This window comes from Mesocricetus auratus, unplaced genomic scaffold (genome assembly GCF_017639785.1).
Source record: "Mesocricetus auratus isolate SY011 unplaced genomic scaffold, BCM_Maur_2.0 Super-Scaffold_100042, whole genome shotgun sequence".
NCBI classification, from domain to species: Eukaryota; Metazoa; Chordata; class Mammalia; order Rodentia; family Cricetidae; genus Mesocricetus; species Mesocricetus auratus.
In genome coordinates, this window is record NW_024429219.1 from 1,760,323 (window position 1) to 1,781,834 (window position 21,512).

Consider the following 21,512-nt stretch of genomic DNA (forward strand, 5'->3'; position numbering starts at 1 on the left):
CTAATTGGATTCACATGGGAAATATGGCTAAAGTATGCCGAGGGTTGAGGGAAGGAAGGCGCAGGAGGGAACTGTCACCTAACCTGCCTGTGAAAAGTGCTCACTGAGTCCTGGAAGGCCCCGCCCAGCAGGTAGGTGCCACCCCTCCCTTCCGAGGGTGAGCAACCATGGGGTATCCTGGTGGGTCCTGCTGTTAGGGCTCCCGTCCGTCCGTAGGTGAGTCCTGGCCACACCCAGGGTACATGCTTTGAGTCATTCAGAGGGGCGTGGGCTATAGTCCCGCATCTGTGACCCACTAGAGATGAGGTCTTTCGGAGACAAAAATCCAAAGAAATGGCCGTGATACACGGCCATTAGGATCTTCTTTGAGGGGGATGTCTCAGGCTAGTTCAGGAACTTTCCTGTCCCAGACTCTCTGCCTCCCCACCTGCTCGGTGAGGGTGTCCAGCGTGCACATAAAAAAGCTCTTTTTTTTGCCACAAAACCCACAGATTGGGACTTGGAAACCAAATTTTACAAAAACAGTTCCTTAAACCCTTGATCACCGGGCCCCATCAGTAGTCGGAATTGACTGTGTGGGGGTCCACAAGCTTTCCTATGAAACCCGTCAGACCCAAGGGCACACTCCAGATTTCTTAATGGATTCCAGCTTCCCAACACACCTCCCTTCAAGTGGGAGATGTTAGAACCAAGATGGGGGCCAGTGGGGATCCCTAGGCCTGGGCCGGAACTCTGGTGACATTCCTTGATAGTTCGCAACCTTGGGCAAGGAGGTCCTGGCCTCTCTGCACCTGTTTCTTGAACTGTAAAATGGGATGCTGTTAGCTGTGCCTCCAGGCTTGGTAGTGAGGAATAGGGAAAAGTCGCCGTAGCACCGGGGATCACGAGAAAATGGAAAAAGCACCAGGGACCCTGCCACCCTGCTGCCCCATCACTCTGTCACCAGGGCCAGGGGGCTGTCCTGCTTACCTTGTCAAGACCTCAAGGGGCATTCAGGGGGGAAAGGCCAGGCACCCACCACAGCACTGTCACCTCCCCCCAGCTTGCGGTCTTCCCCCTGACTGCTGTGTCCGTGGGCCGTGCTCGGGTCAGCGGCGAGCTAACGCCTTTGTCAGGGTGATTAATAGTGGTGGGGACTGCCGTTAATTCACTGCCTAATGACTGCGGCCGGCGCGCTCCAAGTAATCGGGTGATGTATGTGGGGAGCGCGCACCTCGTGGCAGAGGTGAAAATCATTTCGACAAGTCAAATATTGTCACAGGGAACAAATGGCTCTCCCTGTTAATAAAAATTAATGAATTTTTTCTTTCTTTTTCTTTCTCTCTTTTTCTTTCCCCTCCCTCTCGCCACTGGCCTGCTAAGTGAAGCTGCCGAGTGGCTGAACGGGGGAAGAGAAGAACAAGGTGGAGTTGAGCACTTTACGTGATGGTTAAAACTATAAACGTCTTTATTAGGCAGGGTGGGCTGGAGAACCAGGGTGACCACTCACCTGCAGCCTTCTGGAAGGGGAGTGGAGGAGGTAGAGGCTGCTCCAGGGTGGGGAGCCGAGGGCCCTGCCCCCCCCCGTTCCCACAGGGAGGGGGGCTCTAGCCTGAGGAGGGTGGGGTGCTCTCAGGATGACCTTATGCCTGCAGACACCCCACTCGGCCCCAGCCCCTGGGCAGCATTAGGCAGGAGAGTGGAGAAAACAGAAAGTGGGTGACCCCTGGGAAACACAGTGTTCCCCCACCCCCCCAAAACTCTCTGCCTGGTCCCCTGGAGCCAGATCACAAGGTGGCACTATCCTCCCACGAAGCTTCCTTGTGGCGGAGGGGCTCAGCATCCCTAGCTCTTTACCCCCAATTTGGTATAAGGCCAGGACAGGGCGGAGAGCCAGAGGCCGGAGTGCCCAGAAAGAGGTGGGGCCTCGGGGAGTGAAAAGGAGGCCGAGGACCCAGGCCCAATACGGACAACAAAGCCCCATCCGCTGCTCCCCAGGATGAGGGCCAGAGGCCAGTGAACATGCCGGCCTGTGCCCTGCCCGATGCTGGCCCTCTGCTTCACCAAGCCGTCGCCGCTATCTATACCAGGACCTAAGGCTTGCCCTGCCTGCATCCAGGGCCACAGAGGAAAAGGCTCAGAAGCCATCATGTCTCATCCTCTACCTCGTGGTACCAATCGAGCGGGACCACTTATCCTCCCCCTGCCCACCCTACCAATAGAACCTGCTGGCTTCATTGTAACCTCTCATCACCACCCCCGCCAGCTTGGGGTGATGGCCACCAAGGAGCTGGTTCCTGAGCTCCCAGGCACCAGCGTCCTAGGCAAAAGGCAGGCCCTCCCGGCATGCCACCACACCCCCATTTTCTTGAGGCACATGCGTTTACTTGCATCCTTACTCTGGCCTGTGAATGGCAGCCACAGGCCGGCTGGTAGGAGCTATAGAGATAAATGTGTCTATAAATAGTTTGGTGACAGTTGTTGCAGCGTTTGCTCAGCATTTAACCCCTTGCTCCTCCACTGTGCTGTCAGGGGGCAGAGAGCAGACATCGGGAGAGCACATTCGGCATGCCCTGGCCAAGCACAGTGACCCAGAGCCTGCTCTGGGACCCTGTAGCAGGCAGGTGTGGCCTTCTGGAAAAAGGTGGCGTTCTTGCCTTGGCCCATCTTCCAAGTGTTCACCATGGCTTCTGAGTCTGCAGACAGGTCCCCAAGGGCTGACCATACCTGAGTCCTCTAGGCCCCTTTAGACTGATTAGGCCCAGGTCCCTCTTGGGCTCTGGTTGACTCTATTAAGAGACTCTGAAAGGCTCAAGCAAGCTTAGCTAAACGCTCAGGAGGAGCTGAGGTGACTTGAGGAGGGGTAGAGTGTCCCCATAGGCATGAAGGATTAGGCATCTTCCAAGTGCAAAAGCCCCAACTAGCAACCCAGCTAAGAACGCTTGGCTACCTGGTGTTCCTCTAGGGCTCCTGGCCCTCCGCCCTGACCTGGGCACACTGTGCATCACAACGGGGTGCCCACTGCATGAGTCGGTCACTCGGGCCACTCACCCCGAGTGGCCACGTGGACCAATAGGAGGGACCAGCCTACCTAACTGTAGGAGAGGATACGTCAGTCCAGAGTGGGGTGGTGGGGGTCACGGGCATCCTCTCCTGACTTTTTGTAGAGCAGCAGCTGTTGGCAGGAAGCAGGCTTCACTCTGGGGGGAACAGCCCGTGAGAACCCTCTTCCAAAAACCGTCATGGCTTAGAGACATTGCACACCTATGTTCACTGTTGCGTTCTCCACACGCGTCAAAGGGTGGGAGCCTCTGTGTCTGTCGGAGGCGAGCATGGTGGGGGCACCACCCGGACTTAAAACGGAGGTTAGTTTCGATGCGCCCTGTAACACAGAGGTGGAGAGGGAGACCTTGAGGGCAGGGTGCTCTGTGAGATAAGCCGGTCACCAAAGGTCAAGTCCTGTGTGAGTCCACTTGCATCTGACCCCAAGAGGAGAGGCTGATTCGTGAAATCAGACAGTGGAATGCTGGCCAGGGAGGAAACCTGGGGGTTCACATGTAGTGGAGGCAAGAGTGTCTTCAGTTCCAACATAGGAAAGGGCTCAAGGGAAGGACCTGCGTGTACTTTTGTCCTCTGTGACGTGTATGCTTGATGTCACTTAAAAAATGGTAGATTTTATGTGGTGTGTATTTTGCCAGCATTTAACTTAAGTGTCGTTCTTCAGTTCTGGGTTATAGAACTCAGGGCCTTGCCCATGCCAGGCTGGTGCTGTACTACTGAACCTCATTCCAATTGCTTAGAAAGCCCCTGTCCCACTGTCTAGGTTGGAGGTTGCACAGTAGCCAACGCTCCCATCCTGAAACTTGAGGTGCCTACATGTTGACCATTCAGCAGGCAAAGGGTTAAGGAGGGCACCCGCCCGGGCCCTGCCAGCTCATACCGGGCTCAGGGCTCAGCAGGGCCAGAGAGCCTTGCTGTGATTTAGAAGAAAAACACTGAGATTTGAGCGATCCGTGGGCTACCTCGCTGCCCCCGGGGCTCGGGGAAGTGGTATATTAACCAAGGAATAAAGGAGAGGAAGAAAAAGGCCAAATCACATCTCTCTGAAACAAAGAGGCTTTTTACCAGGAACAAGCCTTGATAAAAATTACAGAGGCATCACAGCCATTCAGCGCCTGCCCCGGGCGATGGAGGCGGCCAGGAAATGGAAGACGCGGGTTTGCCGCAGAGCTCAGTGTCCCCAGAGCATTGCAGGACAAATAATCGTCTTGGAATAATGCATCAGCTTTAACTGGGGCCAGGTGGCCGGGGCTGGCCAGAGCCTTCCATGGCCCGCGGTAAGGGCTGGATTCAGGTTGCTGGCCCTGGGCTCCGGGACCCCAATGAGCTGTACGCTGGCCCTGGACTGCACAGGAGTAGAGGGCTGAGGAAGGGCCTGGGCATTCACCATGACTCCTCTTCTAGAGGAATGTGGCTATCTTTGCATCCAAAGGCGTGGGATGCTTTGAGGTAGGCTGGGGTATGACCCTGGCCAGCCCGTGGCTCAGAGACTACAAGGGAGAGGCCTACAGGAAACTGTAGGCTAAGCATGAGCTACTTGGGCTCCTAGGGCTCTTTGTCCTCAGTGTGTTGGCCTCTTTGTGGAAATGGGTTGGGAGGGTCCACCAGGATGGTTTTGGGGTGCCGTTGGAACAAACAGTCATCAACTGGGTGGCACAAGCCGGAAGTCTGAAGTTCAGGTGTGGCAGGGCTACATTCCCCCCGAATACTCGCTTTGGACTGGAAATCCTAATGTCTCATCTGAAGTCCATACCTTCACAAATAATTTATTTCAAAGTAAACCCACATTCTGAGGTATTTAGTACCCAAGGACCCAAATGAGCCATCCGTTATCATGGGTGGCCGGAGACCTATCCATAAGGTTAGTTCAGGCCCGGGCCAGGGACAGGCCTGAGACTGCCTCTTCCAGGTGGCTCTAAGCCTTTCCTTCACCTGCAAAGAAAAGCAGTTCTGTGGGTTGGGTCGTTGCTTCCCTTCATAATTGTGACAAAGACTGGCATGTGGGGGATATGGCCAGGACACGTGGCTGATGCAGCCAGGATGGAGAAGCCAGGTGGGCAGCCCAAGATCTTTGCTGGGGAGTTTCCATACACCCAGTCTCTAGAGAGACAGCTCAGAGAGGCCTGTGCCAGATTCAGGTCAGCCAGCACTAGCTGCCTACCCACCCAGGCTCCCCCAAGTCCGAATGGCAATTTGGTTGCATCAGTCCTGCAGCTGGGGCCATCCCTGCGGGCAGGGTTGAGAATGTAAACGGCGATTGATTATTATTAACATTTAGCATGTTTGCACCGCCATCATTCCTTGGCCCTATTAATCTGCTGTGTTAACAGCTGCTGGGCTCAGTCCTGGCTCTAGAAGAGTGCCGGTGAGCCTCTTGCTACGGATGAGGCAGGGCCCTGGGTGGCCTGTCAGGAGATGGGTGTGCAGCCTCTCGCCAGGTTGTCGGTGAGAATTTCCAAGGCTGAGCCCTGGGGCTGGGGGCTGTCACTGTAGCACATATGTTTTAGAGACAGAGGACACAAGCAGATGGGAGCTGATAAACTCCTGAGTGTCCCTTCCTAACATCCCATTTGGGGGGAAGTGAGTCTTTAGGAAACTCCTCTGGCAGCCCAGAATCCTTCTCTGGAGGAGGAAATGTCTGCTTTGTTGGTCTGTCATAGTGGCTGTGCCAAAATCCCCCACTAAGAATAGACCTTCTTACTGTCCCCTGAGAACGACCTCTGCCTCTGCTCCCCTCAGCGGCTCCTGCAGACATGGAGATCAAGACCCTTTGCCTTCTATTCCTCCCTGATACTTACAGCTCATGTGATGTGCAGGCCTCCAGGCAGGAGATCTTTGCCAGGATCTCTGAGGGACTCATGCACAGCCCTCTTCTCCATTTGTCTCTGAGGAGGAAGCAGGGACAAATGTCAGAGGCCAAGCTCTGCCTTTTCTCCAATGAAAGCTCAAGTGAGAGGCAACATCTCTGAAAAGTAGTCAGGCTGTTGGCTGAAACCCATAATTCACACACATGACCATGGCGTGTTAGACCCGGCAGGCTACCCTACATGAGTGGAAGAGGGTGGGTAAAAGCTTTGAAGGGACATCAGAAACACCTGACCCATTTTCAAGAGGAGGGTCTGTGTGAAAAAAGAGTTATCTTTACAGTATAACCAATCAGAGTGCAGGACAGTGGACTTTGACTCACGTCAGTGAGCTTTCCATTGTCAGGAAGGAAAGGAAAGGCCCGACGTTCACCACCCCCATTAGGAACTTTTTGTTTCAACAGCTGGATGTGTGACACACACCCATAACCCCAGAACTCCGGAGGCAGAGGCAAGAAGACTGTGTGACTTCCAGCACAGGCTGGGTTAGAGTACGTTCATAGCCAGATGGGGCTTCATAGTGAGTCCTTGTCTCAAAAACAATAATCAAAACAAATGAAATGACTTGCTTTCAGGGGGTTCCCTCACCCCTACCATCTCTCTGTGGATTCATCCCTACTCTAATCTATCCATTCATGTATCAGCCCACCTGTCTTCACCATCCACTTGCCTATACATCCATCCACTCATCCATTGCCTCAGTCTGTCTATTCGTCCACCTGTCTATCCATCATCCACTAACCTTCCCATCCATTCACTCATCTTCCTACCAGTCTACTTATTCATCTATCTGTTTACCCCCCATCCATCAATTCACCGAAACCACTCATTCAGTCATCGACTCCCCCACATACTCATCTGTATATCCATCCATCCATCCATCCATCCGTCTGTCCATCCATCCATCCATCCATCCATCCATCCATCCATCCATTCACTCACTCATCTGCCCATCTATTGTTCAGTCATTGACTCCCCCACATACTCATCTGTATATCCATCCGTCCATCTGTCCATCCATCCATCCATCTATCCATCCGTCTTTCCATCCATCCATCCACTCATCTGCCCATCTAGTGTTTGTCACTTCACCCATGTAGTCACATACACACCCATACCCATACATTTGTTCATCCATCCCCTCTGCATGTATCCATCCATCCATCCATCCATCCATCCATCCATCCACCCACCCACCCACCCACCCATCCATCCATCCATCCACCCACCCACCCACCCACCCATCCATCCATCCATCCATCCATCCATCCATCCACCCACCCACCCACCCATCCATCCATCCATCCATCCACCCACCCACCCACCCACCCATCCACCCACCCATCCATCTATCTACCTATCCATCCACTCACCCACACACCCATTCACCCAATCTGTCCCCACAGCAAGGGCATCAATAAATGCCTCTTGTGAATAGCTTATCACTGTGGGTGTGGATGACATTTAGGTACCTTAGAATGAAGACTATATAGTTCCTTGGCTAGGTACAACTAAATGTGGGGTTCTAAGTACTTATCCATTCTCCAGACTCCATGTGCTTGATGTAATAATTGCTACCTGTGTTGTGGACTCTGGGAGAATTAGATCAAGTGCAGTAATGGCCATATGCTTCATGGGTTCAGTTAGTAAGTGAACCCCCAGATAGTGAGCCCACACCAATGCTAGCAATGTCCAGCAGGCCTGACAGGGATGGACAGAACTACGGAGAGACAGCGTATCATTAGACTTCCTTGGGTCATCCCTATAGCTTCCAGAGTTTGACACCATGTGGCCATCTGGGAACTGTTTCCTCAACGCCTTGGTGACTTGAGTGTTATACATCCAGAAGTGTGGTCTCACTTCTGTGGCTGCATGTATTACATAAGTCGAATTGAACTGATGGGTGGGTGTGTTACAGTCTGCTTTCAACAGTCCGGTGGAGCTTCAGTTAGCCTGAGCTACCTTTGGGGTGGGGTGCCTTGCTGTTTTCTTCTGGAGAAAGCATACTAGGGTTCTTGCTGCTGGCTGGCATGGCGGCAGCAGCTTCAGATCATTGCTGACATCCCAGTGGCGGCTGGCTCCTCTGGGAGACACGATGCTTGTGGCACCAGGGCCACCGCCATATTCCCTTTTAAAAAGATACTTGCGAGGCATGGCCAGGGTTGCATTTTACTGCTCGTCGTTTTGTGGAAGGGTGTGAACCTGCTCTCTGCCCACATTGCCTGGGGTGGGGTGGGGTGAGGAGACTTGGAAGTGTGGTAGACCCTGGCTCTCCCTAACCCAGTTTAAAAAAAAAGGTGTGCCACTGAAAAGAAGCAGCTCGTGGCTTGAAACAAGAGACTTTGGAACCCTGTGCGGCCAGAGCGGGGGGGGGGAATCTTGACCCTGTCCTTTCGTAACACTTGGTGCTTCCCTGTCTCTTTGTCAGGTCTAGGTGGGTTCCCTGAACCACTGCCTCTTAAGTCCCCGGGGGACGCAATGCTTCTTGACCAGGGACCCTACTGTGAGACTTTTAAGTGACAGAAGCAAAAGTACCCAAACACCCAACGCTACTGAGTCTGCCTTGTCTATAAAAAATTCCTACCCTTTGGCCCTCGGTGGTTTTTTTCCAACCCTTCCTTTCGACTAGAACCCCAACTTGTGAACTCAGAGAGGGCCTTTCCAGAGGTCGCTATCACCTCACCATGACCCTCGTTAGGGCCCTGAGTGTCTTATGCTGTTGTGACAGTCAGGGTCTCAGATGAGTGCAAACAAGCCCTTACTGTACTACATTGTTCCTCATAGGAGTCCTCGGTCACTTCCCAACCCTCCGGCCCTAGGTGGCTCCCGTGTCATCATGGAACCCCTTAATGAGCAGGCTTGTCACATTGGGTGGACATTGCCAGGGAAGAATGTGTGTCTCTCCTAGTTTCGGTTTCATGACCTCCTGGGAACATGCATGGTTCTCACATGGAGGTATCCTATCTCTAACAATGGTGGGCTGAACGGCTCAGGAAACTTGTCATTCAGTGTGACACTCTTGGGCTAGCTTGACTCTGGACAGCACGTATGACTCATGGGGCAAGGAACTCCTTGGTCCCACTGAGGTTTCCCTGGACATATGATTTCGCCCACAGACGGATGCCCTGGGTCTGGGGTTTTGTTTCTGAGATATTTCGGGTGAACCTTGTCTCAGACAGGCTTTCTTTTCTTCAGGGCATGGGCTGGTTTTTGTTTTGTTTCTGGGTCAGTTCTTGGTTAATTCTGAGCAGACTCCCTTAGACTCTTCAACTCTCCCCTGAGCCCCCAATCCCCCCCATAAGCTTGGAAAATGGCCTTAAGATGGGGGCTGCTGTTCTGCCAAGCAGGGAGATGAACTACCCACAGGAAACCACAAGTCTTATAGCTGTGGTACAGCTGTCAGTCCCCAGGGGAAAGAGCATAGGCTGGTCACTAGCTGCATATTACTGTAAACACGTCACTGGTTCATTGTGATGTCTCTTTAGCCTGGATGGGCTCCTGGGGGAGAGATGGGATGGCTGGGAGCTGCTGGGAAGCCAAGAACATAGGTGTGGCCGGCACACATCCCTCTGTGGATTCAGGGTGTGTGATCTGACCTCAGCTCTACAGTGGGAAGATGTCAGCTCCAAAGAGCTGGCCAGATCTAAGAGTCACCGTCAGATGAGCTGCTCATGTCCTCTGGGTACGAGCATGAGGAGGTTCCCTCCCTGCCCCAGCAGCAGTGGGCAGGGTCTGGGACAGTGACGACTAAGGGCCTGCGTTCTATGAGGTATATCAGGGACTCTTCCTTCGTGAATCTGGCCCCCAGAGGTGGTTGCGGTGGCTCTGTAGTGCTCAGCGGGGCCGCAGCCAGCCTGTCTGTCCCTTTCCCCATGCAGGAAAGGCTGTGCATGCCACCCCAAGTCTCCTTCGGGAGCTGCTTCTGCATGCTGGGTCTGTGCTCTCCCTCTTCTCTCTTCTGATGCTCTTTTCTCTCCCTTGTAGGAGGGACAGTAGTGGCCATTCAAGATCAGCATCCAATCAGATGAGGACAGATTCTGGCCCTTTGGCTTCAGGACAGTGGCCAGAGGGAATGTCACAGGGTGGGGATAGAACAAACTCCCCCTAAGCCCTCCCTCTGTTTGGCTTTTAAGACCCATCCCAAGGCACTGTCCCTCGGTAGCTGAATCTGTTTCTAAACTTACAGGATGGGGCTTAATGTGACTCTGTGTGTTTCTAAACTTACAGGATGGGGCTTAATGTGACTCTGTGTGTGTATGTGCGTGTGTGTGTGTGTGCTCGTGCCTATGTGTGTGTGTCTGTATGGGTATCATACATGTGCACATGTGTGTGTCCCAGTAAAGGACAAACCTCAGTGCTGGCATCTTAAGGAAGTCCAGTCAGTATCTGGCCTGATCAGACTCCATCACCCACCAAATCCATTGAAAAAGTACCCAGGTGGCTTCGAGGATACATGTTCTTCCCAGCCCTCGACTTCCTGCCCCGTGACTTGTGTGCATAGCAGTTACCCACCAAAATAAGACGTGTATCCAGACAGAGAACGGCCTCCGGGTCTGTGGTGGGGGCACTGACTTCCCACAACAGGGCTTATATGGGTACGTGGAACTTGGGCTGTAGGTGTCGCCTACTCTGTCCCTTGCTGTGGGTCCCTGGGTGGGCTGCTTTACTCTCCGAGTATCTGTTCTCCCCCATGTAGGCTGAGAATGCAGTGTCTGTGTAGGTTACGCAAGCTCAGTTTCTTTCCAGGGCAGGTGCTGATGGAGCTGACCAAGGCTCTCAGGTGTTAAGAGAATTATGTCCTGGGACAGAGGGGCTCAGCCACTTTACTACTTCAGTTGACATTGAAGTCCACAGCTACCTCTCAAGAACCTACCTAGACTCTTGAGGGTTCCGGGATCCCAGGCAGCACCTCTAAGTCAGGAAGCTCTGGGTCTCTGCGGAACCCACCCATCGAGGCTGTCCTCAGCTCACTGGAGGACCTGGAGTTCTGTGCACGCTCAGTGACCCTGTTAGATCCACCCAAACCAAGGTCCGATGGAAGCAGGGATGAAAACGGATTCTGCAAATTCCCATTTCCAGCCCATCGCAGATTCTCAGCCCAGAGTTAGTTGCCCGTCTTCTGGGGCCTGCGACCTCACATCTCTAGCTGTGTTCTCAGCAAGGGGCCGAAAGACTGCTATCTGTTTCACGGGCCCTAATGAGTCACACAGGATGCCAGAGGAAGAAAATGCCCTACCCTACCCTACCTACACTTCCTACCCTGGTGCCAGACCTGGACTCAAGCAGCCAGTGTGACACCTTGGATGCAAATTAAAGAGTGCCATCTTAGTTACTAGTGACCAAGGCAGCTTATAAAAGGAAGTGTTTAATTAGGGCCTTGCTTACAGCTTCAGGGGGGTGAGACCATGACCATTGTGATAGGGAGCATGACAGCAGCCAGACACGGTGCTGAAGAGTAGCTGAGAGCTCACATCCCGGTCTGCCAGTTAAGTTAGAGGCAGAGAGGCAGAAATGGCCTGGAATAGGCCTTTAAAAACCTCAGAGCCCACCTCCAGTGACACACATCCTCTGACAAGGCCACACCTCCTAATCCTACCCAAAATAGTTCTACCAACTAGGGACCAAGAATTCAAGTGTGTGAGCCTGTAGGAGCTATTCTTGCTCAAACCACCACACATGGCCACTGCCAGAGCTATGCACTACGTCTTGGGTACCTTTCTGACCCGTCTTGCTTGTGCTGATTTCCTTAGAAGGAAGATCATGGGATGATCTGGTACTGATGTTCTCTGGTTCTGGAAGAGGTTCCCAGTACCCAGAGAGTCAAAGATGAGCTAGGTGCCTCGGGAACCTTCAACAAGGAGCCAGGTCCAGAACCCAGGCTGCCGACTACTGTGTGGACCCTCCTAGCTCCGTCAGTCTCCTTCTTCACTTGTATATCAAACTAACTAGTGACGCAGTGTGGTGGCATGGAGAGTTCTTACCTTTGTAACTCGCCGCGAGTTGTAACTTGGCCTTGAGTTTTTCTCAAATCTAAATTTTCAAGGACCTGCTTAGGCGGTGGTTTCCAGGTTTGGCAGGCGCCTGTCACCCATCTTGTTCCTCCCCAGTGCTAGTTTGTCATTCTGCTTGTTCCCGGGTAGGGTGAGGAACCCCCAGATTGGGCAGGAGAGCTATCTGCTCAGTAGAGCCAGCAGAAGCCGAGGGTGCAAAACCCCCGCACACAAGGATCTTGCTTTGGAAAGAAAGTTCCTTTTCCACTGAAAGGTTAACTGAAAAAGAAAACTACAGATTCATACACAGTTATAAAGAACAACACAGGGACCCCAGGACACGGGTCGGTGAGACCGTTGCACAGCTGCACCAGCTGCAGAGTTGTGCCAGGCTCTGTGCTGTAATCCCATTCCTTGAGGGTGGGTTATTGATGTAGGCCACACCCGCCTTCTTCAGATGACCCGGGGGATCTGTTCTTAGCATGCGCTGTGCACACTGGTCTGTGTCCCACGGTGAGCCTGTGTTTCCACCAGAGTCAAGGTGCAGATCATCAGACACCTTGTACCGCCTGGTGAGTATTGTACCCCGGGACCTGTCTGGATACCCCAGATCTTAAGTTGCATCCTCTTCAGAAGGCCCTGCCCTGCTGTCCCGATCCCCCTCTCTGCCTCCTCCATTTCCAGGAGAGAACTGCATCGAAGTTGCTGAGCTGAGCGGACACTTGGCTTGACTTCTTTGCTCTTGAGGGTAGAGTTGGAGGTGTCAGCCTGGTGCCTTCCTTTCTGGGAACAGCTGACATGGGCATATGCCTGTGGGGCAGAGTGGGCTATGTGGTGCTTTGGGGGGTACAGAATGAAGTTAGAATATTCCCATAGGCAGCTGGAGGTGCCCTGAGAGGAAAATGAGTTGAGGAGACAGAGAGGTGCCAGATAAGGTCTGTGGTTGCTGTTAGGGGAGATCCCACCCCCAGCAGTGAAGATCAACCACAGTGATGTCCAGGCCCCATCAGGAGACTACTCAGGGCCTCCATCTAGTGCTTGCTAGGCAAGTGGTTGGGGGCTTCTGGAATCCTGCCGTCTTTTCTTTTTCCCCAGAACCCTCTAGGCAGAGGGCAGTGGACTTGTGGAGGGTGGATCTGCGCTGGCCCCAAGGGCCTGTTTTCAGGGTTCCGCACCATTGTCTCTGCTCCCCTAGACACATGCTCACATAGCGCTCTTACATGCTCACACATTTGTGTTCTCTCTCTCCCTCCCTCCCCCTCCCTCCCTCTCCCTCCTATCTCCTTCCTAGACATCAGTATCCCATCCATGTTTGCTCTTCAGTGAAGTCTCTGAAGAGATACCAGGTGATTTGTGTCCTAGGTGACAGGGTCAGAAAGCCCTTTGGTATAAGGTCAGAAGAGACCCAACTCTAAAAACCAGGTTGTGTGGAAACCAGAGCAGGGTGAAAGACAGTGTCGTGGTGGGCTCTCAGCCCATGCTCCCCTCATTCTGGGGAGAAGGTGAGGTCTATTCCATGCCACAGGGTCATGATGGTCACTTGAGCATTGGCTGACACGATGTTCAGAGGGACTTGGTGTCGAGTTCACCAGGAATAGGCTCAGCTAGGCCCTGGGTGCACCGAGCAGGTGTTCCTAGCATTAAAAACAGACTTGGCTATGACTCAGGGCCATTTGACTCGAGGGCCAGCCGGGTTCATGCTGATCCTCCCTTCCTGCTGCTTCACGTACCCTCTCCTCCCCGTTACTATCATTTTGGTAGGCGTTTCAGATTTTATGAATGACAGCCCCAGCCAAGAATCTTCAGCATGAAGCCATTGCAAAAGGTCCAGATTTAAAAAAAAAAGTAGGCCTCCTGACCAATCAGTGACATCCAATCTCCCAGACACAGTCACAAAGTACCCATGACCTTGGCACTACTCTTCCACCTGGAAGAGAACACGGCCTGGAAAATGCACCGGTGTGTTCCTGTGACCCAAACCAGGTCTGGGTGAAAGGTACCTACTCTGGGAACATGCCTGTCCACTTTGGGCAGAGGGGGCTTCCATCTCTGGAGGACATCTGGCCCGGAGCCCCGCTTAACATAAGACTCCTCACCCCCACCAAAAACAGAGAGACTCATGCCCAGCTCTCCCAGGATTCCAACACTCAGAGCAGGCAATTGCTTCCTCTTCAGAGCCCTTCCTGAATCCTCTCTCAAAATGCGTTCTGCACACGCTCGCTCATTAGGCCTCCTGTCTCCTCCATGCCCATCTGTGAATGAAGAGTGCTCTGCTCTCTCTCTCTCTCTCTCTCTCTCTCTCTCTCTCTCTCTCTCTCTCTCTCTCTCTCTCTCTCTCTCTCTCTCTCTCTCTCCCCCATTGCGGGGGAGGACAGCTGAATGCAAAGAGAGGAAGCTGTCTCTTAACCTTGGTGACCACCTGGGCACAGGCCTGCCTCTAGTCGGCAGGAAACACTGTCCTTTCTCCAGCTGTTCGCTGGGCCTCCAGTTGAGTCAGCCTTTATTAAAGTTACGAGGGGTAGAATTCAAACTGAAAGAAGAAAGGAAGTCGTCCTGAGGTGACTCCACACTGGATGGGGACATTTCCCGACTTGGACCCCCTCAGAGCATCCGAGGTGCTGCTCTGATCTGCGTCCTAGCCGCTCTGGGGGAGGCAATGGCATCAGCGCCCCCGAAGGAGTTAAGGAGCACTTCGCGGGGAACACGGGCTTCCAGCATGATTTTGTTTGTGAGCTCTGTGCAGTTACCAGTTCTGAATAATAAGGTGGCTTGTTAATTACCCCCCCTTCTAATTTACCTTTCTGCCGCACACAGGCAACAGGAAGGTTTACGGGGGTGTTCTTTCAAACCTAAACAACGCCGGGGCCTTGGGGTGGAGGGAGCTCTGCCGCCTTCATGTCGCTGAGGCTCTGAAAGGATCCCACCAGCCAATTAAAAAGGAACCGTTGGCCACTTAAAACATAGTCATTACTTCTGTGAATGCTGCTAAATTAAATAAGTGTTATCGGCTTGATTTTTTTTTCCACCCGAGACTTTGGTTCCTTTTGAAAGAAAACATTTTGTTACTTCCCCAGCCGGTTTGTTTGCAGCCAGCGTGGGGAATCTGAAATCGTTTTTTTTTTTCCTTGTACTTGAAAGTTCTTGTCTCCCTGGAGGCTTCTATTTCGCCAGCCAACGTCAAAGAGCAGGGAGGGGCGTGGGACGTGGCTCCTGGGTGACTTCCACAGGCCAACGGACCAGCGGCGGGATGGACCTGACTTGGGAGATCTGGGCCGGGGGTCAGCACACTTGAGTGAGGGCCCTTACCCACCTATTTCCACCACACCTCTGGCTTCCCTCGTTGGCTGAGGTCAAATTCGCAGAACAGGAAGAGGTAACCATGCGGAAGCGTGCAATCCAGTGGCACGTAAGCACGCTTCCCCGTGTTGTGCAACCAACCTATATCTGTAACTCTGGAACATTCTCACCACCGGCCAGAGAATCAGCACCCATTAACAGTCACTCCCCAGCCCCTCCCAACCTTTACAGATAGAAGCATGGCATTTGCCTTCCATTTCACATAATGCGATTTTTTTAAGTCTTAGTGAATAAATAACGATCATTTGTATTGATAAGACACTGTAGAGTTTCTACCCGTGTGCACAACCGGAAAACGAGTGACCCTTTATGGGAATCGTGCAGTCTCACATTGGGGGAATGGGTAGGGATTTGTAGGCTCCGGTGTGATGTTTGCAGTGTGCACACGTTGTTGGCCTTGGGGAATAGTCAAGTCAGGGCGGCCAGGAGTGATACCTCCATGTGGGAGGGGGAGGGGAAGGGAAGAAGCTAGACAGATAGGAAAGATGAATGTCGTATTCCTGGGCACAGCAAAATGGCATGGTTAGTGGTAATATGCTGGGTGTTTCAAATAACTATAAGACAACCACCCCCTTCCCCAAGCTTTCTGGGTAGTCTGTATGCTTCTGAGGTCTGTCTGCATTGCAACAAGGTGAGCTGCATTCTTCTGGCGGATAGACCGTGGTGTGGACAGAGCACAGTCTCATCGTTTGCTTGTCTGTGCTGCTGGGGGCTTGACTTGAGCTGGTCTGGCCTTCTAGCTGCTGGAGTCCTTGTTGGTTGAAAGCCCTGTTTGCGGTGCTGTGCGGGTTACACATCAGAACGGGATTGTCCTTTCTCTTTTCTGCCTGGCCTCCTCCTTGCCCTCTCAGATCTCTATCCAGTGCCGTGGCAGCCTTGGTGTGCCAAGGTGATCCTTTTCTATTCCAAGTGGCTCCGTCTTGACGTCAGCCTTTGGCTCTGATGGAAACCCATCCCCCACAGGTAACCTGTGGATCCTCTTCCTTTTGCTCAGTCCTGTGGCCTGCAGCTCACATACCGTGTCCATGGCTACAACTATTCCTGATCTGCCTTGAGGTCACCAGGAACTTGCAGAAACCCCATACAGGACACTGGCTATCCCAGTGTGATGTCTGGAGTAGCTTCATGCTGGGGTAGCATGTTTTTAGCAAATCTCACGTGAACTCAGATTCTGAATTCTCTTCAAAGCATCCCAGCTCCCTGATGTCTGAGGCCTCAGACAAGCCCTGGAATCATCCCACAGCAAATGTTTCACCTTCCCCGTGACAGCCTCGTCTCCCGTTTCTGCTTCTCCACAATAGAGCCGGGCAGCACATATCCTCAGGTGGCTGCAGAGATGAAGTTGCCCGCCTCTAATGTATTTGGAAACAGTGAACAAACGAGGGACAGCTCGGCTGTGCTGCCTCTACAGCCTGGTGGGGTGTCCTCCCTGGAAGCCGCTGGCACTGTGTTGCCCGCCGCCAGGCTCGGGATGGTGCAGAGGTGGCATCTGCCAGGCAAGGGGTAGCAGCCGGAATTCTGCTGGGCCTGTGGTGCCTTTGGGTTCCATGAGGGCCACATCCCCGGGGAGTCCCTTGCTACAGAGGCTGATGCTACATTATCTCTCTAGGTGACGGTGACGTTGTAAATAATATGTATGAAGCCGACCCGGACCTGCTGGCCGGCCAGAGTGCTGAGGAGGAGACCGAGGACAGCATCTTGTCCCCCATCCCTATGGGGCCGCCGTCCCCCTTCCCCACCAGCGAGGACTTCACCCCTAAGGAGGGCTCGCCCTACGAGGCTCCTGTCTACATTCCTGAAGACATTCCGATCCCACCAGACTTCGAGTTGCGGGAATCCTCCATCCCAGGAGCTGGTCTGGGGATCTGGGCCAAGCGGAAGATGGAAATTGGGGAGAGGCTTGGCCCCTATGTGGTGGCGCCCCGGGCCGCACTGAAGGAGGCTGACTTTGGATGGGAGGTAAGTATGCTCACTCTGAGCATGATTGATCGTGGCCATTTATCTTGTGTTCAATCTATTTATAAAGCCGGTGCAGCCACTGCCCCAGGCAGGAGGCTCGGTCTGTTGGAGAGAGAGAGAGCGTTCGAATGTCACATTTCCCAGGGTTATTTTATCCAGCAGCTCGCATGACGTGACTCAGAAAACATTGTGGTCCCCTCGGACACCCATCAGCCCCGACGGCTGAGGCACCCTTTTCCTGGAAATGTGTCTTTTATGAGTTCGTGTTTTAAAACGTCTCGTGCCTCCTACTGGATAGAGGTGCTCACCTACCCTCATTGCGGGATGGTCGAGTGTTCCAGAAGAAGCCTCTTAATGCTGAGAAACCCACTCTGTCTCCATCAGGTTGAGGCAGCTTACAAAGAAGGCCTTGTGGCCACGCAGACCCCACCAACTGTAACCCATTGGGAAGGCTCCTGACCAGCCTTAATGGGGAGTCTATTCTCAGATTTGGGAGCAGAAGCCTTGCCTATTTAAACTTCCTTATCGTATCCTCACGCGCCTTTGCGGGCTGGAGCTCACGTGAGTTAACCTGTGCAGGCAGGTTGGGAAGGATGGTGCGTTAGGGGAAGAGAGTGCTGGAATCTAGGTGTGCCGGGGATAGCTCCGAACCAGAAGTATCCAGAGGTGTCCGCTCAGGCTGTGGGGGGGCACAATGAGCCCTGCTTTGAGGGGTCTTATCAAGGTGGCCTCGTGGAGAGTAAGAATGCCACAAAAGCACGTTTTCCTGTAGGCCCCGGCCTTCCTGCGGCCCACAGGGCTGGTTTCCAGTGGTAGTTTTGGCAGGAAGCCTGCCTGGGTGGAAGGCAGGAATGCAAATCCAGATTCTTTTTGGTGTTTCACAACCTCCACAAGTGCCTGTGTGGAGGTCAGTGCCAGGAAGGGCAAACAGTCCAGGGGAGGGAGAGCATCTGCTAGCCCCGCAGTGGCTCCCTCACCGTGGGGCTGGGGGTGGCCGTCAGGTGGGACAAGGGTCCATCTCCGGTCTGTCTGCCTCCCCCGGCCCCTTGACAACCTTAAGAAAGTCTTCAAGCAGATGTGGGTGTTGGGTTTTCTTTGTAGAGTAAGGAAAGACTTAAGGCCTGGCGTTCTCCCCTGGCCGTTTAGGAATCTCCAGACCGTGCTCACCAAAGACTCCCCAGCTGCCTAGAAACGGATGAATTGTCCTCTTGCAGATAGTTTTCTCTTCCAGACCCTGGGAAACTCTGGATGCTCCAACAAGCACCAAGGATTTCCCTTGGTCCTGTCACGTGTAAAGCCTCTTTGGGGGGACAGCACTGAGAGCCAGGGGAGTTGATGTCTCTGCCCGTGGTAGCTATGTCACATTCACACGCTGTTCACGTGCCCTGTGAAACTGAGGTCGAGCGCCTGAAGCTCTGGGTGTCTCAGAAGGCAGGCGGAATGAGGTTTCCCTCGTATCATAGGGTCTTGTTTAGTTTGTCGTCAGGGGCGCTGGGGCTCTTATCTGAGTGCCAGCCACCCTTACTTGTTCTTCAGAGAGCTCGGAGGGGTACAGGCGAGAAGCCGTGTTGACCAAACGGATGAGGAGGTGGGTGGGTTGGGCTTCACAGCAGTCCAGCACCGTGGAAAACAGTAGCTTTGTCTGTCGTGTCTTCAACCATCAGAGGTAAACACATGCAGGGGATGGGGACCAAGGTTGAGATCATCTTTGAACCTGACTGGCCGGGCCAGGAAACAAGGTGAGGCAGGAGAGGGGAGGATGGAATCCAGTCCTTCTCCTGGGCACACACTGTGCTCTGCAGCCCAAGGAGAGTGTTTTTACACAACATGGCAGTTGAGTACTTTGGGCTCAGTTGGATTTGGCTTTGTGGAGGGCCTCTCCACCCTTCCCTGCTGGTGTGCCGGAGACGGTTGAAGGGTATTTGCTTAACGCACTTAAAAGATCTTCGCTATTTAATCAGTAGGCTAGCTTTTAGATGCTTGGAGGGTAAACAAACCTTGGTAATAGGTAGTTCTTTTGGATGACCTTGGAGTGACTTTGTTCTTGTCTGCTCCGCCGCTGATACAAGTTTCTGTTTGATTTCGGTTTTTAAAGAAATGCCCCGTATCACAGCGGCTCCCTGGGTGCTTGGGTGCCAGGCCTGGTACAGGCTGCGCTATCACTCCTCGGGGCTTGTTGACTTTTGCAGCATTTTTGTTTACTCTCCCTGTGTAGGTACTTGAGAGTGAGTTGCTCCCCCAACCCCACACTTCTACTATGAAGAGCTTTGTCCCTTGGTGGTGACCTGACAGCAAGACTTTTGTGAAGGTGCTTAGGAATGGCTGGCCCTAGCATTGCCCTGAAACAGTGTCTTAGACGCACCTAGCATTGGTCCATCTAACCTTGTTTTCTTTGTGGGTTCAGGCAGCCGTCGCCTGCTTCTGTAAACCTTTTCTGGGCTTTGTGTCCTTCCACGGTGGCTGGCCAGCAGTTGGATTCTTGGAGCCGCTGGCAGGACTGGAGTGGTAGCTGGTGCTCTCCGGGGAGGAAAGAGGAAGCCCCTGGGGAGGAGGCTGCCTGGGGTCAAGGATTAGGTCAGAAGTGGGTTCTGCTCAGCCCCACAGGTTGGGGCCACCGGGCCTGGGGAAAGCACTGAGACCTCTTCTCCTCCTCCTAACTTTGCTCTGTTTTCCCATGTGTGAACTGTACTTTTTTTTCTTGTCCCTTTTACTGCCTCTTTGTCTTCCTCGAAAGTCCAAATGTAGCTGGGCGAAGTCAGTGAGTTCTGGTGACCCTCCTAGCTTTTCCTTACTTGCCCAGGACTTTCCTAACTTACCTGCCTTTTCTCCTGATCATGGTTCAGGACGGAAAGAAAACCCAGAACCCCGGGGCTCGGGTCTCTCCTGAGTTCAGGGAAAGGGGCCTTCTGTTAACCACCCCCAGCTACTTATACCAGGTGGCCTGACCACCAGCCCTCTGAACCTCTGCGAGTGCAGAGGGAGGCAGGGCCTACCAGAAAGTGGTAACGTGTAAGCATGTTGACGGCTGGGAGCCCCAGTCGGGCTCAGGGCAGTGTGAGGCGTGCATGGGTGTGGCCCCCTCAGAATGGCCCCAGATTGCATACATAATTACTCACTCTCACCCTCATAATTAGGCTCTGTGAGTCAGAGTAATTGAATTTTGCGACCATTAGCGCGTTCGCTGCCAGAGAGCAAGCGGTGACATTTTAGCAAAGATGACAGATGAAAGCTAAGGAAGGCCCGTTCTGGTTTGGCTTCCCCGAGGAGTGGCCTAGGCGTGGACTGCACCGGTCTGTGGCCAGTCTGCACTCCAGAGCTTGGGAGAGGCCTACGGGGGGGTGGGGGGGGGGATGACACTGTGGTCTTCCGGTGGCCAGTTTGAAATGAAGGTCGGACTTAGTGTCTGTATCGCCACTTGGGATGCTGTGGGCGTACTTTATCCTCTCTGAGAGCAAAGTTCTTGCTCCAGGTGAAAAGATGAGTATGGAGGCCTGGCTGTTGTGAGGTTTCGGGGGTGACTAGGGAGGAAAAAGTTCTTCTTTTCCCCCACAGGGGTCAGACAGTGACATGCGATGACCTTTGACTTGGCGGCGGGGCACTCCCACCCCAGGTAGACTCCCCTTTGACAGAGCAGAGCTAGGGGTGCAGCAGCTGAGCCTGCCCCTTTCTGTGTTCATGTGGATCTCGAAGCCCATCTCTTGTCCAGAATAGGCCCATTCCTCTCTTATATACTGGAGATCTTCAGTGACTCCAAAACCCCCTTCCCTGAATGTTTTGGGACCACCGGGTTATGACTCTTGATAATTTTTGGAAAGGAACATCTCAGATGCCCTGAGCCTGGCTCATGGGTCTGTATGTGGGTGTGGTTTCAAAGCCTGGACATCCCTATGGGCTCTGTCCCTATTCCCAGGCTCCTCCATCTGGCCACCCCCCCCCTCATGTCATGCCCTGCTTACTGACACGAAGCCTTGCACTCACCCTGCCGGTGGGAATAAATCACCCCGCGATTGCATTTTATTGCCCTGAGGTCTGCAAAAGCAATGATTTTGATCATGTGTTGAGTAAATTATGACATTTATCATTGTGCTATTTATTTTGCTAATTAAGAGATGGCTGCTGTGACAGCCCAGAGGGATGGGCTATGGATGGGCTGCTCAGAGGCCACCTGCCCCAGGCAGGGTCTGCAGCTGTGTGCCTGAGCTTGCTTGGTTAAGGCAGGGTACCTGGGGAGGTACCGGAGACAGGCTTCTCACTGACATTGGCCACTCCTCTCCAGAGTAAGACCAGGTTCTCGTGGAGGATG

General features: G+C 53.3%; 1 protein-coding gene across 11 annotated transcripts in view; it reads left to right on the forward strand.

Moving 5' to 3' along the window:
- The window catches only part of Prdm16 (PR/SET domain 16), a 329,501-nt gene that overhangs the window by 94,173 nt on the left and 213,816 nt on the right, over positions 1 to 21,512 (forward strand). For all 11 annotated transcript variants that reach the window (XM_040734886.1, XM_040734887.1, XM_040734877.1 and 8 more), the window contains exon 2: positions 16,860 to 17,209. In XM_040734886.1, coding sequence (XP_040590820.1) covers positions 16,860 to 17,209 — 350 coding nt within the window. The remainder of the gene's footprint in view (positions 1 to 16,859; positions 17,210 to 21,512) is intronic.